The sequence below is a fragment of the Choloepus didactylus genome, chromosome 1 (genome assembly GCF_015220235.1).
Source record: "Choloepus didactylus isolate mChoDid1 chromosome 1, mChoDid1.pri, whole genome shotgun sequence".
Taxonomy (NCBI): Eukaryota; Metazoa; Chordata; class Mammalia; order Pilosa; family Megalonychidae; genus Choloepus; species Choloepus didactylus.
Window position 1 is genome coordinate 89,025,967 of NC_051307.1, and position 17,540 is coordinate 89,043,506.

Sequence of the window (17,540 nt, forward strand, 5' to 3'; positions counted from 1 at the left end):
AACACTGGAAGAAAAATTTAACGAAATACTGGCTATAGCTAGGTAATGTTATTTCGGGATTTACAGCTCACAAAAGTTATATAACGAACACATTACTTTTCTTTCTTAAAGTGGTACTTTCTTAAATACTAAGAATGATGTTGCAAACGCCCACGGCACCCGGACTCCACCAAAGCATTGTTTCCATAATGACTCGGTCCCGAACACGGCGCCAAATCGGGGGCGGCGCCCGCACGTTGTGCGCGTCGCACACGACCCACTCGCCCCACTCGTCACGCACGTTCCGCTCTCTCCGTCCGCACGTCCCGCGCCCCGCTCGCCAGCCCGGCTCCTGTCCCTCCCTCCCTGGCGTTCGGTGACCTTGCTCTCTCCAGCGCCCTCGCTGCTTTCCTAGGCGCTGTGCTGGTCGGCGGAGTAAGGAGGCCATGGAGACCTTCCGCGGCCTGCGCCTGGCGGCGGGTGAGACGGGGGCCCGGCTGCGGAGGGGGCGGGGAGTCAGCCCGGCCACTGTAGGTGGGAGAATTCTGCGGCTTCCCCAGGTCCCGGAGTTGCTGCGGTCCATGGCGCCTTCCCTTCAAGTTGCTCCAATACCTATCCCGCTTGGTGGCAATAATGGGAGAGAGCAAGGGCTGAGCGAGCAGATATTGCGGGCCCATCCCGAGTGGCCCTCGCGTCTGCCGCTCTGTCATCCACCCAGCTCCCACCAGTTTAACGAACCCCTGCTCTATCCCCGACCCCATCCCTGCTACATCCCTGGTCTTCTCTGAGCTCGAAAGTTATGCACCTGCCATCATTAGAACTCGACGTTCAACTTTTCACCCTAATTTTTTAGAAATTACTTGAGTTTCCATCCCATCCTCCTACACCTGTCCACTATCTCAGAGCTTACTGCTTCTTTTAGAGAAAACCTCGAGTCTGGGCATTTCTACCCATTTAGTGTCTGATTAGGCAAAGGATTTAAGGTCTCACAGACTAATAGTAATTATTTACTTAAAATGGGGGATACATTACTTTTAAACAATTCTACAATTGAGTATTTTGAATTTTTTGGAGGAAAGTTATATAAATGCAGAATCTGCAGTTTGTTTTCACAGTAGCCATTTGTGTAATGGGTATTTGGGAATTAGGTAGAGACCTTGAATTGTATTCGTGGGGACCCATGAGACCCTTGGTTTAATAGTAGATGCTGAAAAATTAGAGTTTTTGCATCTTGGCTCATTTTTTAGGCACCAGAGCAAATCATTCTTTTGGTCACTCTTACGAATTTTGATAAGGTGTTAGATGCTTTTTCCATGTTGCCAAATTATTAGAGGAAGAATGGTCCCAAACTTGGCTGTTGAAATAATGCAAACGTATGTTGAAAATTTAAATGAAGTAAAGTAAAAACATATAGCAAATATTGGATAGTTGAACAAATTTAATTTGTAGCAAAAAAAATACTTTAAATAGCTTATCTTGTATGCCAATGGAGAATGGACTGGAAAATATTTCTCAAACTGGAAATATTATTTACTTTCTTTAAAAGCAAAAGCTCTCTTACCTACCCACCCACCCACCCACCCCCAAAAAAGAGAAAGCCCTGATACTCTTATTGATATCATTGGTTTATTCAGCTTTGTTGACTAATTCACCTAAAATGTTTTATATGCATCCTGTTAACTGTTATAAAGCTTTTCAACAAGGTAACTGAAAGAATCATCGTTTTGTAAAAAAGCTAAAATAGACTCAGTGAAAAGGACTGTGACAACAAAACTAAGACTGATTGTGTTTTAGCTAGTTCATTTTCTTGCCTTGAGAACGTGTGTATCGTGTAAATCCAAAGCCTCTCTGCAGACTTCTGATTTTTAAGAATTTCACTGTTGGGCATTCAATCAAAACAAAATTCTGTCAGCAATTTAAGAACAATTTATTTTACTCCAGATAGTAAATTTTTAATAGCATATGGAGGATATTACATGAGCAACTATCTCCAAATTATCTGCTTTGAATGCCTGTGGTTTTTTTAGCAACTTCAAAAGATCTTCTTTCACCCACCTTTGCCCATTTTATAGTTTAAGTACTTCAAATACATTATTTTTATTTGATTTCTCATAGCAGTCCTCTTAGCTAAGTCTTCTTATCATCCCCTCATTTTACAAATGAGGAAACTAAGGTCAGAGGATTAAATGACTTGTCCAAGATCTCTTTGCCAGAAAATGGTAGAGCTAGGAGAGTGGTCAGCAACCTCTAATTCTGGAACTTGTGCTCTTTTCATTATTAAAGGTGCTTATTAAGTGTATGTGTGTATATATATTTGTCATGGCTTAGTAGGTGTCTTTGGTGTGAAATGGGAGAGTCATGAGATGGAGATTTACCTGTGAAATGAAAGCACACAATCACGTGCCAATGGCTTTCTCAAGTAAGAAGACTGAGTTAATAAGCAACCTTAACCAGAAGAATGGTAGATGCAATAGAAACATAATCTAGGCATACCTTACTGATTCAGAAAGGCATAAGATCTCTAAGAGAGTGACATTTCCAGTAGTCAAAGCTTAATCCTTTAAGTGAGGGACCTTTATTTCTAATGTTTCTGTTGGAAATCTTTGCTGTAGTCCCTTAAAAAACAATATAGCAAAGATAATGTGGCGTTTTATGGGCTTGAGTTTGTGTATTGTTTTGCAGATGTAGCTATAAGTCATGGTTGTTAGCTTGAGATTCTTAGACCTCTCCACAGATGAGAGCTCCTGTGAACCTCTGAAATTTTGTTCAAACGTTTATGATTATATACCTGTTTATGGAAGAGAGGGCCAAAAGCTTGAGCAACCTGTGCCCCGCAAAAGTTAAGAAGTACTGATACAGATGTTTAGGAACTAAATGGCCACTGACCCATACTACTCTGGGTTCCATGAGGGCAAAGAAAGGGTCTGTTTTATTGTAAATCCTCAGCACTTTCCAGTGTCCAGCTCATAGTAGACAGGAAATAAATATTTTTTTGGACAAGAGGCACCAGGAAATATCTTGGAACATGCTGCAAATATAAACTGAGTTTTCATACCTCTTTTCTCCTGAAAGTAAAATGAAATACACATAACTTCCGGAACCTTGTATCTTTCTGCAGAATAATTATGAGGTCAAAGAAATGGAATGGCCTTACAAAAATATTTCATCAGCCTTCAGAAAAGTTTTGCTTCCCTAGGATTCTTTGATTTGTCAGATTTTAAAATTAGTGTATTATTATCATTATTATTACCAATGCTGTGGACCATGAGTGGTCTCCTTGTCAGTTTAACTCCCATCCCAGAGCACTGGAATGGACAGATATCTTAGAAATCAAATAGTCCAGTCTCCTGCTTTTACAGAAAAGGTAACTAAGGCACAAGAAGGGACAGGGCCACACAGGTGCAAAGCTGAGACCTAATCAACATTTTCTGTCTCCAATTCTGATTTTATTTTCATTAATTCTACTCCTCCATTGTTCTTTTTGTTTGGTTTTGCTAACTAACCCTAAATGAAAATATGACCCATTTTTACTATTCCTTTGGCTTTGCTTATCACTCATCTCTAGGTCTTGCCAACATGTTTTTATTGAGCACATGCTGTGTCCTATACACTTCATAGAGTTTTAATCTTTGAAAGCTCTAAGATGAATGGACTGTCCCTCTTCCTAGGACTAGAGTTTATTGCACTGAATAAACATACTCAATAATTCATCTAGAGGGCTTATACATGTATATGTATAGTATAACATATACAGTCCTCAAATGATGCCAGACTTCCAAGTCCTAGATTATAGAGTAGATATAAGTGCTGCAGTGGTGTCCTGGAGTTGGTTTTTACTAGCTTTGTGCAAATCTCGTTCTGATTCCATGTTAATGATGTTACATTGGTGGCTTGAAATCTGTCCTGGAGGAGTTATCAGCAAACACCCCCTCCTGAGAGCCTGTACACTACTGCTTCAGCAATTCAGAAAAAGGAAAAGTAGAGTAGCGGTGGATTATGTATGCACTGAAGCTTCCAGTGAAATAGAGGGAATTGGAGGGTGGTATGACCAAAGGCAGGGACAGTAATGGGTCTGGAGAGGGTGTGGGAAGAGAAAAGATTGCCTTGGATTTGGGTTGGGAGGTAATAGGAGATAAGGTATGGCCTTTTGAGAAGTTTTAACTAGATGAATTTGGACACAGAGGAGTCATTAAGCAGGAGAAGTCATCAAAGAAGCATTTTTGGAAGATTAACCTGGTAGCTTCATACAAGATGAATTGCTACTTCGGAGGCTATTCCAGTAATCCGTGTGTAAGGTGCTGATGGAAATGATGAAAAAGGGTCATCTAGAAGTTGTTTTAAGAAATTGTTAGTATGATTTTTAGGACATTGAGTAATTTAAGGAAGGACTTAAAGACTCTGAAGTTTTTGAACATGGAGAACTGAGGAAGTGTTGTCCCATTGTCAGAAATAAGAAAGTTGGGAAGGGAAACTTATTTGGCAGAGAAGGTGCATTATTGCATTATAGGTGGTAATGGGGCCTCTCAGTAGAGGACACGACAGCTGAGGACAAAGGAGAGATAAAATTATGGAAATAAAGATATGAGTGCCATCAATGTGGAGCCAATTATTAAAACTGAATGGTTGAGTCCTCCCGGAGAGTAAAGTGGAGTAGGGGCAAGGACTGATCCTTGGAAGTCTGGCATCATTTGAGGACTAGGAAGTGACAAAGGAGACATTAAAGAAGATAGAGGTGAGAGCTGAAATGAGAGGTGTTGGTGTAATGTAAAGGGGCTGAGTCCCTTTAAAAGGATCAGTAGAGTTGAATGTTCACAAAGATGGGAAGAGAAGGGTCAATTTAGCTAATTATTAGAATCTGAAAACTACATTGTCCTTCTAGAGAGCTTTAGTCGAATGATCACAAAGATGGGAAGAGAGGGGTCAATTTAGGTAATTATGAGAATCTAAAAACTAGATTGTCCTATTAGAAAGAGAGCTCTAGGGTTGTTAGAGCAATTTTTTGTCAAGTATTTTGGGGGAAGAAACATTGTAGCAAAATAAAGTGTGGATGGTGAGGTGAAGGTGGCAGATATATGCCACTTATTAAGTCATCTGGGCTGTGAAAAGGAGATGAGGATTTTATTTATAGGACTTGTTGAGAACAAGTGAATTTTTTTGTCTGATATAGTGGACCCTCAATGATACTGGTGTATAATGGGACAGGAATTCTCATAAACTACTGGTAGAAGTGTAAATTGGTTCAGCCTTTCTGGAAAAAGAGAGACAGAGAACCTTAAAAGAGTTCATATCATTTAACCTTCATCCCTTTAACCCTCCACTTCCAGGATTCTGTTCTAAAAAATAATCAGAAATAATAAATAATTGCAACAGTGAAAAATGGGAAGCAAAACCAGCTATAGGGAATGATTAAATTCATGTTATATTCACAGGTTGGAATGTTTTACAGCTATCAAAAGTATTTTTAAAACTGCTATCTTGGGAAAGTGTCTGTGACCAGCAAGATATAGTATGGATCTGATTTAGAAAAAATGTATATGTTGCATATAAACACAGGAAAAAGTCTAGAAAGAAATATACCAACTTAGTTGAGTGATGTGATTATGGGTGTTTTTATTTTTCTTCATACTTTTTTTAGTTTCTGAATTTTCTGTGATGAGCGAGTGTTTTACTTTTAAAATTAACAATGATAAAGTTGATTTTTTTTTTTTTTAAAGATGAGGGAGACTTGATGTTTGGCAGGAAGGAAGAGTAGAAAGAAAGAAATTAGAGGTTTTGAGTTAATTTTGGAATAGTGTCTCTCAGTAAGAGGGAATAAGGGTGGAAAGATTCATTAGTTCAGAGTGAAGGTGTTCTTCTGAGCATGTGGAGAAGGATGAGAAAACAGATGGAGAGATGGAGAATCTGTTTCTCGCACAAAGACAATTTAGGTCAACAGCTAAGGCCGAGAGAGAAGTTTTCAAATAGCCTCTGTTGGGAGTGGTCTGGATTTTTTCCATACAGTCTCTCCCGCAACTTAAAAACAGGCCAGGTTCCAAAAGTTTGTTTATAAATCTGTTTTTTAATACTCTGAAAGTTTTTTCCCATAGACACAATGTTACAAATGGTGATTCTGGTAGCCAGCCCACCAAAACTCATCATGTCAATCTCTTGTGTACGTATTTTCTCCCTCGTATTTTTTCACATCTGTTGGGTGCTCTTCATTACCATGATTAACCTACTTCCTTTACACAGCCTACTTGACAGCCGCCTGTCTCTTTCATTCTTGCTCCCTTTACTTTGTGTCTACTTGGGGCCTGTCCTGCATTCTGTACCCAGATTTATCTTCCTAAAACTATTTGTATTGTCCTTTCCCTACTCAAAAACTGCTCTGCTCATGTGGCAAAGCCTTTCGTGGGATGTGACAGGCAAAAAGGGCTCTCATTGGTGGGGAGCATGGGTAGCTGCAGTACCCAGAGCCAGATGAGTTAGGCCAGTGTCATCACTTAGATTCTGAGAATAGAATGAAAACTCCAGTTTCCCTGAGTGGCATAATTACCATAACTTAATCTTTTTTTCTGTTGGGTCTACTGAACAGTAACAAACACTCGCCATACCGTTTCATCATAATCACAAAGTACAGTATTGATTAGTGTTTGTGTATGGACTTTGCTGTCCTCAGGATAAGCTTTTTTTCTCCTGAGACTTAAAATTGACTCTGATTCACAAAACAAACCTCCTTCAGAATTCTTTCCTCAGACCGGCCCTTTCTTATCACAGCAAACATTACAGTACTAGCCATATCAGTATTTCAGTTCTAAAAAGATTACATAGGCATTTATGGGCTAGCATGAGAACTGCCTAAGTATTTAGATTTAAAAATCTTACCATGGGACATGGGAAAGGAACACTGTTGCCCCAGAAACAAGTCTCTTCTTCCATCAAAGGTCTTGGTAGCCACTGGCCTTTTGGAACCCTAGGAGAAAGGTGTCAGGGAGGCAAGCCAAGTCTCATGGGGGTATCAAGATCACCTATGTGGGCTCTGGTCATTCACTGAGATAAGACAATGTGTGTATTTAGCCATGAGGGGTGGCCAGGTGCTGTGGAGGAGCAATGTAGAAATAAAGTATGTTTTTACTCAAGGAGGATGAGGAGAGAAGGCAACTGGATAACAATTCGTACTCCAAGTAATCAAGTGACTTCATACTGTAAAATATGAAACTGGGTATATTTTAATACACACTACAGGAATTCCAAATGGTTTCAATGTAATGAATTACATTTGTTGAATTGCAGAAGTTAGAGATAAAGCAGAAATTCTTTTCAGTGAATTAAGTATGAAAAAGAGGCATAGATATACCTGGGCACCTAGCCTGTGTTCACAGGGACTCTAGCTAGTCTTGATATTCAAACTTGGCAGGACATTAGACTTACTTGGGAATTTAGAAAAAAGATTGATGGCAGAGTCCTGCTCCCACAAATGGGATTTACTTGGTCTGGAATGGGCCTTGGCATTGTTTTTTTAAAAAGTACTGTGGTGATTTCAATATTAAAAGTGTGAAAGCCATTTTTTAGAGCAGTGGTTCTCAAATTTTAGTATGCTTAAGAATCACCTAGAGGGCTTGTTAAAACAGATTTCTAGGCTCCATCCCCAGAGATTTTGATTTGGGAGGTTTGGGGTGGGGCCTGAGAATTTGCATTTCTATGAAGCTCCCTGTTGAGGCTGAATGGCTCTATTCTAGGCTCTAGATTATGTTGTATCAGTCTCAGTGTGTATGGCACACAGTTGGTACTCCATAACTGTTGAGTGAATATGGGTGTCTATTTGCTTCAAACCTTAGTGTTTATATGGCTCACCTGAATATCTCATTAAAAATATGTATAAGATAAAAGAATAAGTTATAATTAATGCCCAGTTATCCATGATTTTAAAAACATTTAAATAAACTTTTATTTTAGAATACTTTTCATTTACAGAAAAGTTGCAAAGATAGTACAGAGTTCCTACATACCTCTCACCTAGTTGCCCCTAAATCTTAACTTCTTACATAACCATGGCACATTTGTACATTTCTGTTAACTAAAGTACACACCTTATTTGGATCTCACCAGTTATTCCACCAATGTCTATCTTCTGTCCCAGGATCCAACCCAAGATACCACATTGCATTTAGTTATCATGGCTCCTTCGTCTTCACTCTACTGTGACAGTCTCACGGTCTTTGATTTTCATGACCTTCAACAGTTTTTGAAGAGTCCTGCTCAGGTATTTTGTAGAATGTCTCTCGGTTTGGTTCTGCTTGATGTTTTTCTCCTGATTAGACTAGAGTTATGAGTTTGTGAGAATAGTACACAGGTAAACTGTCCTCCTCCTCAGATCACACCACATGACTTATTAAGTGGTAATGTTAACCTTGGCTACTCCGTTAAGGTGGTGTCTGCAAGGTTTCTCTTTTGTAAAGTTACTATTTTTTTTTTTCCTTTCCATTCTCTATTCTTTGTAAGCAAGTCACTAAGACCACCTCACACTCAAGTGGAATGTAATCCAGGAGGGAAAAGTATCTACATATATTATTTGGAATTTTTCTACAGGGAAGATTTGTCCCTTCTCCCTTCATTCATTCAGTCAATTATTTATATACATCAAGATGGATTCCTGTGTATTTTATACTTTGGGTTTTAATCCATTACCACATTATTTATGTTGTTGCTTAAATTATTCCAGCTTTGGCCATTGGGAACTCCTTTAGTTTGGTTCCTGTGTTCCTTTCACATGCCCCCATCCTTTTTGTTTTTTGAATGCTTACTTTCTGGCACTACAAGATGTTTCAGACTAATCTTGTGTTCTCTCTGCCCCAGCCTAACACTGTCCATTTCTCCAAGGAGCCCTAGTTCCTTTTATGGGAGAATGCTGTTTAGAAACCAAGTTCTGGGTACTGGGGTGCTCGTTGTTATTGGGATATCACCACTTGTAGGCCCTCTCAATGGACAGAGCTAGGAAGTATATGTATGTATATATACACACAGAGAGACTAATTCCTCTGTACACACATTTATAATAATTATTACTATATATATATATATATATATCTGTATATAAAATATAAGTTCATAGTGATGTTTCCAACTCTAATCCAGCACCACAGGGCTCATTGTAGCTTTCCCTTCTTGCTTTTTGAAACTTTTTTCTCTGACTGAGAAACCTGGCTCCCATTATCTACCATCTATTTTATTTGTTCAACCCTGGTATACTTGTAGTTTCAAAATTGTTAACCCATGCCCCTGTGAGAAACAAATTTACCAACTATAATTCAATGTTTATGTATAGCTCTTTGTCTTTAGCCTTAAAGTTTTCCGTCACAACACTGTTTTACAAAGTTATTTAGGTTAGCTCTTTTTTTTTACCCACCTTGAATGTTGTGAGGTTTTGAGGTAAGGTTATGTCATGCATTTGTAATTCAGTTAGATAAATTTGTCACAGGCTGCATCCCTCCTGAGATCTCTAGGCATCCTGGGAGATTTTTTAAAAATTGTGTGTGTTAAAGTTCTTTGTGATTTACAGTTCAATGAGTTTTGGCAAATACTATGATGTACATTTTTAAAATAAATCATTGGCAGACTTCATAGCTGGCAGTAAATTAGATGCAACACACCTGACAATTGGTCTTAAAACCTGGTGCAGAAACACTAGATTAGATAATCTTCTAAATGTCCCTTTCTGTTCCAGCAATTATTGAACCTTCATTTATCATCATTGGACATGTCACAGGAGGGTCTTGAAAGATTCTGAGAATAAAGGCATCCCTACCTCTCTGCTGTCCACCATGGGGATGAAAAGGCTTTTTTTTGCAAAGGAAGGGACTAGTGGGGAAGAGGTCAGTACTTGAACCAGCCTCATCCCAGCCCACCCACTGCAGCCTTCAGGCAGCAATAATACCTTGAAAGTACTATTTTTCAAATTGTGAGTCCCAGACTAGCAATATCAGCTTCACCTTGGAACTTGTTAGAAATGCAAGTTCTCAGGCTCCACTGATACCTACTGAATCAGAAATTCTGGGGATGGGGTCCTATCTGTGTTGTAAGAAGTCTTGCAGATGATTCTGATGCATGTTAAAGAGAGAACCTCTACTCTTAAGATTAACCATCCAGTTGCCAATCAGAGCCTTACAGGAAGCTGTGAGGCCTCATCATGACTTCTGCTAGGGCCTTGGGGATGAGGATCTGGTCTCCTGGGACAGGCTACAAGTGCAGCCAGAAGGTTAAAGGCTGTTTTTCTTTTAGTTTGTTTATTTGTTTTTAACTGTGATCTACCAGAGGATGGAAAATTTCTGGCTTGGATGTCTGGTGGAATATTTTCTATCTCTTTGAGATAGAAAAAGAAGGTCATAATAATGATACTAAATCTTGTTTATGTTTTCATTTTAGTGTAATTGCAAAATAAAAATCAAGATCAAATCAAGTACTTCATATTTTGTAGCGATTTAAGTTTTTAAAAATTGTTTTTATATTGGTCTATTATTTCTGAGATGTATAATATATCTTATTTGTGCATGTTCTATTTGGTATTATGCCTTAGGGAGATAAAAGTTATTCATAGTCAGTATGAAATGTAATCAGAAAAAGTTGGTCGCTGTTTTCTGATCTAGGTAAACCTCTCCTCATGCTCCTCACCTCACCCAAGTACCTTTCTGACCTTAAATCCTACTTCTCTTCCAATTATTCGCTTCAGTCCCACCATACCAGCCTCCTCCTTATGGCCCCTAGAACCACTTTAGGGCCTTTGCATTTGCTATTCCCTCTGTTTGGAATATTCTATTAATAATAAAGCTAGCTCCTTCACTTCCTTCAAAAGTGGCCTGAAAATTGATAAAAAGAGGACTTCCCTGGCCACCTTGTCTAAAATTTCACATATACACCCAATTCCAAACACACAAACTCTTCATGTCCCTTTTGTTTATTTTTTTTCTCTGGGACTTACTGTCTAACATACTATTTATTTTATTTATTTACTTATTTATTTTACTTTCTCCCCAGTAAAATGTAAGTTCCATTGTGGCACAGATTTTTATCTGTTTTGCATACTGCCTAGAGTAATGCCTGGCACATATGAAATTATTTGTTGAGGGAATGAGTATTTCCAGACATGTAGTAACGTGAATGATAGTGAGTGGGAGTGTTAGTTTGCCTGAGTTGCTTTCACACAATGTGTTGGCATAACAACAGGAATTTATTGGCTCACAATTTTGAAGCTAGCACTAGTCCAAAATCAGGACATCAGCAAGGCTTGCTTTTTCCTAGAGTCTAGCATTCTGGTGCTGGCTGCTGGTAAACTCAAGGTTCCTTGGCTTCTATTTCTGCTTCTGGTCACATGGCAATGTCCTCTTCTTACTCTTCTGGGTTCCTACCGACTTCCAGTTTCTTGCTCCTTCCTTCCTATGGCATGCTCTGTATAAGGCCTCCAATAATCCAAATAAGACCCACCCTTATTCAAGTTGGGCTCACCTTCACTAAAAGTAACATCTTCAAGAGATCCTATTTGTGGTGGGTTCACACCCACAGGAATGCAGATTAGGTTTAAGAGCATGTCTAAATTGAGGTACATAATTTGGTCTGAGCCAGTGGGTATGTATGTTAGCATTCTTGCTTTATCATTATTTCCCAAACTGAGCTAAGAAGTGACTGGCTGTTTTCTGTTCTCCTAAACTGCCTCTATTCCAATAAGAGGAGTGGGAAAGGGCAGCTACCTAAGGAAATAATTATTGATACTTTTTCTGTTTAGAGAGCAGGGTCCTTCTAGCTGACTGCCGGTTAATTCTGTCTGAGTGTCTGCCAAAGAGGTGAGATGGGGCCTTGTAGGTCACATTAAAGCAATGGTTCTCAAAGTGTAGTTCCCTGGACTAATAGTATTAGCATCAGCATCACCTAGGAACTTGTTAGAAATGCAAATTCTCAACTTCTTCTCCAGAACTATTGACTCAGAAGCTTGGAAGTAGGGGTCCCTGTGATTTATATTTTAACAAGCCCTTCAGGTGGTTCTGATGCACACTAAAGAACCACAGCTTTAAAGATTTCTGTCTTAATCCTGAGGGCTGTGGAAGACTATTGGAGAGTTTCATTGACTTTCCTCATGCCCTGCATAACTGCATTATTACTTTAGTAAGAAATTCTGACCACCTTAGATGTAAAATTGATAAGTGCCATGGGAATGTTTTGAAGATTAATGTTTTAAATACTGCTTTAAAAAAGAAAAAACAAAAAAAATTGTCTCAGGGTTCATGTGGACAGAGGAGTATGGGCATGAAGAGGAGACCACCCCACTCCCTCTGTGGATCCTTCTTTCTGGATTTTCAGTGTTGACTGTGCTGAGGAGTCTACTCCAGCCAGGCTGAGTCACTGGCATTCAGTCATCTGAACACAATTTCAGTGATTCAGCCACAGGGCCAGAGAGGATGCATTTTCATCTCCAGAGAGCCTGAAACTTCCTGCCCTGTGCACCCGTGGCCTTGCGGTACCCCCTCCTGTGGCCTCAGACCTCCCCAGAAACATCCCTGGGACTCACTGTGGAGGTGCTCGTGGCTCTGGGACAAGTCAGGCCACATTTGCTCAACTACTGATTTTCTGGTTGTAATGGAAGTGCAAAGAAAGCTAGTTGTGAGCTGAGCTTTTCACAGTACAACTACTGGAGTCAGTGGCCTTCAAACATGTAGCTATAGACTTTGCTTAAAAAGCCTGGGCTCTCCTAGACACATCCAAGAGAAAATTATTCACAGATATGATGAAGGAGAGCATCAATCATCTGATGTCAGTGGGATTTCAGGTCTGCAAATCAGATGTGCTTTCCCAATTGGAACAAGGAGAGGAACAGTGGAGAGAAGGAAGAGGATTTCTCCAAACCCAGAGTTCAGTCAGGGAAAGTGGCATTAAAAAAACAAGAAATGGTAACTATACACTATCTGCAGGAAAGACACATCTACCATCTTGTCATTAGGATATCACATTTCAAAGAATCCCTTTAAATGTAATGATTTGCAAGAAGAATTCACACACAGATCCACAGCATCTCAACATGTATTAACTCACAAGTGAAAGAAATCCTGTGTCAGCAAACTATTTGGAAAAGCCCTCAGTGACCAGTCATCTTTTACTCAACATAACCAGGTTCACACTAGAAGTAAATAATATGAATATCATGTAAGTGGTAAAGCCTTTATTCAAACCTTTAGCCTTAGATGATAGAGTGGATCCAAAATTGGAGAGAGACCCTATGAATGCCATCTATCTGGGAAAGCTTTCACTGATCATTGTAACCTTAGGTAACATGAAAGAATTCACACTGGAGAGAAACCATATCATTGTCATCTGTGTGGGAAAGTCTTCACTAAATGTTCTTCCCGTAGGCAACATACGAGAACTCACACTGGAGAGAAACTCTATGAATGCCATCTGTGTGGGAAAGCTTACACCCAGTGTTCTGGCCTTAGATGACTTGAGAAGAGGCATTCTGGGGAGAGACTATATCAGTGTCATCTATGTGGGAAAGCCTTCTGTAGTTCTTTTCTTCTTAGAGAACATGAGAGAACTCACATTGGAGAGAAACCCTAGGAATGTCATCTATGTGGGAGAGCCTTCACCCAGCTTTCTGGCCTTAGACAACATGTGAGGATTCACACTGGAGAGAAACTATATCAGTGTCATCTATATGGAAAAGTCTTCTGTCAGTATTCTCACCTTGGAGAACATGAGAAAACTCACTGGAGAGAAACCATATAAATGTCATCTCTCTCAGAAAGCCCTCACTCATTGTTTTGCCCTTTGGTGACATGAAGGAACTCACAGTGAGAAGAAACCACATGAACGTGATCTGTGTGGGAAAGCTTTTGCTTGTTCTGGCCAATATGCATGTGAATGTCATCTGTGTAGCAAAGCCTTCTGTTAATGTACAAAATGAGTGAACTCACAATATAAATGTAATAAAAGTGGAAGCATCTTCATCTACCACTCTTAAGACATAAACAAACCAGATAAATCAAATGGAAGAGAAATTCTATCTCTGTATCTTTGGGAATGCCTTAACTTACCATTTATTCTTTAAATGAAATGAGTAAACTCCAAAGGAGAAAAACATTAGGTTTGTAATCAATGTGCACAACCATTTAACCACCACCAGCCTTGGTGTGCAAAAGAAATTTTTAAAATAATAATAAGTCTTTATTAGTAGGACAAAACCGCTGGGGGAATGCCAGATAATTCACTGTAAAGTTATTCAATGAAATTATGAGAAATCATGTATTCATACAGCAACTCTTGTAGGGTACATAGAAATTTACACTATGTAAAACACTCTCAGTGTCATAAAGGAAGGAAAGTCTTCAGTGAGCACTCATTCTCTAGTAGTATTAATATTCTTCCACTGAGATGGCAACAATCCTGAGGTTAAAATAGGTAAAACTTCAGCTGGATTTCATATCAGAAAACTCAGACTGGAAAATAAAACACTTTAGAGATACCCAAATCAATGAAGAATCCAGAATTCTGAAAAAGGCTTTTGATTGAAAATATGGAAGATTGTGAAGTGACCTGGGAATACTGAATGAAGAATTTTGTAAGACTATGAAATGAGATAAAACTCAATAGATTAGTATTTGCATATATGGAAGCAACAAAAGTTGTTGCTGAAAAATCTAACAAGTTGGCCAAGTCCTAGTTTTTTAAATAAAGCTTTAAACACAAATATTTGGATCAGTCAGAAAATAGCTTTGAATGCAAACTGATACATTTAGAACAGAAAATTATGTCTTATGCTTATCTTAATATTACATGTAATGCCTATCAGGGATGTAGACAAACATGGATAAATAAACATACTTTACAAGTCTGAAGGTACATACATTCTCTTTTTAAATGCAATTTAATATTGGCATCAAAACCTAGGAAGGAATTAAAAATTAAATATTTAAATAAAACTTTCCAGTCCTTGAGAAGTATGCATACATGGACAAGAAAATTTCCCAGAATCTAGAATCTGGCAGGGTGTCATTCCATACATTAGAATTTTGTTGCAGAAGGGCTGTTGTCAACAAGAACAGAGATTACAACAAACAAGGGTATGGAAGTATGTCCAATTTCCAGAATGCCTTAAATACTTATCTCAATTTGTGTAACCATAAAGAACTATCCCTCTTAAGGACAGGCAGAACACTGTTTGGCAAAGCCTAGAAAGTAGAAAGAAGCTATGAGACTCTTATTTTCTTCTTTAGTGCATATTTCCCAGACACAAAACTCAAGAATCATTAAGTTACCCCCTAGGATTAACTCCCCAGCCACTCCTATACAGGTGCAGAGAAGGCTAAGAAAGAAAATCGTTTCTTGTACTCATGTATAATTGAAAATTATATTTCTCTACAACTTATGGACAGAAAAATGAAATGCCACTACAAAAGAAATAAGACTACAGGTAATCACAAATCTTTATGCAAAACAGGAGGTTCCAACTTCTGTAATGTTGGAGTAATGACCTCTGAAAATTCATTCCTCCATAAAAGAAATAAACAAACAAGGAAAAAAAAAAAAAAAAACTATGAACAACATGTGGGAATTAACACATTCCTAAAAACCAATAGGTCAAAGAAGAAATCACAAAGAAGGAAATACTTAGGACATGCCAAAACTTATGGGATGCAGATAAGGCAGTGCTTAGAAATTTATAGCTGCAAATACCTGTACAAAAGAAAATCAAAGACCTCACATCAATAACCTAACCTTCTACCATAAGAAACTAGAAAATAAAACGCAAAATAAATATATAGCAAACTAAAACCAAGCAAGCAAAGGAAAAGAAATAATTATTATGAGTGGAAATAAATGAAGGAGAGAATAGAAATACAGTGAAGAAAACCGACAAAGCTAAAAGTCAGTTCTTTGAAAAAACATCAAAATTTTAGCTAGACTGGACAAGAAAAATGAAGACAAATTTTTAAAATTAGGAATCAAATAGGGACATTACTACTGGTGTTACAGAAATAAAATGAATTATGTGGGAATACTAAGAACAATTGTATGTCAAAAATTAGATAATCTAGATGACTTGGACAAATTCCTAGACTGGCAAAAACTACTGAAACTGAGTCAAGAAGAAATATAAAATCTTAATAGACATATAACAAGTAGAGACATTGGTTTAGAATTTAACAACTTCCTATAAAGAAAAGCCCATGCCCAGGTGACATCAGTGGTAAATTCTACCAAACACTTACAGAAAAATTAGAATTAATTCTTCACAAACTCAAAGTATAGAAGAGGAGAGATCACTTTCTAGCTTATTTCATATTATACTAATACCAAAACCAGGCAAAGACATCTCATGGAAAGAAAACTACAGACTCAAATCCTTTATGAATATATATACAAAAGTCCGAAAAAAAAAATACTAGCAGAATGGATATTAAAAAGATTATACATCTTGACCTAGTAGGACTTATCCCAGGAATGCAAACTTGGTATAACATCGATAAATGAATCAACATTATTCACTGTATCAGTAGAATAAAGGACAAAAACAGATGATCATCTCAGTAGACCCAGAAAAAGCATGTAATAGTATTCAACACCCCTTGATGATAAAAATATTCAAACAATTCTGAAATAGAAGAGAACTTTCTCAAACTGGTAAAGGACATCCATGGGAAACCCACAGCTAACATCTAATTTAATAATGAAACTCTGGATGCTTTCCCCCTAAGATCAAGTCCAAGACAAGGATGGCCACTCTCAACATTCCTATTCAATATTTGGGAGAAGTTTTATCAGGGAAATTAGGCAGGAATAAAAAGAATAAACAGCATCTTGATTGGAACAGCAGAAGTAAAACTATCTTTGTTTACAGATGACATGATCTTACATATAGGCAATTCTATAGAATCCACAGCAAAAAAAAAAAAGAAAAAAACTATCATCTAATAAGTTCAGGAAGTTTTCAGAGTAAAAGATTAATATATAAAATTCAATTGTAGTTCTATATGCTAGCAGTGAAAATCTGAACACAAAATTAAGAAAACAATTCCATTTATAATAACTTCAGAAAGAATAAAACACTTAGGAGTAAATTTAACAAAAGAAGTGCAAGACTTGTATAGTGAAAATGACAAAACAGTGTTGAAATAAAGTAAAGAAGACCTAAATGAAAAACATCCCATGTTCATGGTTCACAAGACTTACTTTTTAAGATGGCAGTATTCCCCAAATTGATTTATAGATTCAGTGTAATCCCTAACAAAATTCCAGGTGGCTTCTTTGCTGAAATTTATAAGCTGATCTTCAAATTCATATGGAAATTGAAGGGACCCAGAATATCCAATGTTTTATAAAGAATAACAAAGTTGGAGGACTCATTCTTCCTGATCTCAAAACTTACTACAAAGCTACAGTAATCAAGACAATGTGGTACTAGCTTAAGGACAGACATATAGATAGAACAATGGAATGGAATTGAGAGTCTAGAAATAAACCCTCACATTTGTCTTCAATTGATTTTTGACAAGGATGCCAAAACAATTTCATGGAGAAAGAACAGTCTTCAACAAATGGTA

The 17,540-nt window shown here is 38.0% G+C and overlaps 1 protein-coding gene across 1 annotated transcript in view; it reads left to right on the plus strand.

Annotated features, from left to right (window-relative positions):
• The first annotated feature begins 257 nt into the window (after positions 1-257).
• FAM162A (family with sequence similarity 162 member A) overlaps positions 258-17,540 on the plus strand; it is a 40,771-nt gene continuing 23,488 nt past the window's right edge. The window contains exon 1 of the mRNA XM_037836786.1: positions 258-459. Within this exon, the coding sequence (XP_037692714.1) occupies positions 426-459 (34 nt within the window). The 5' untranslated portion in view covers positions 258-425. The remainder of the gene's footprint in view (positions 460-17,540) is intronic.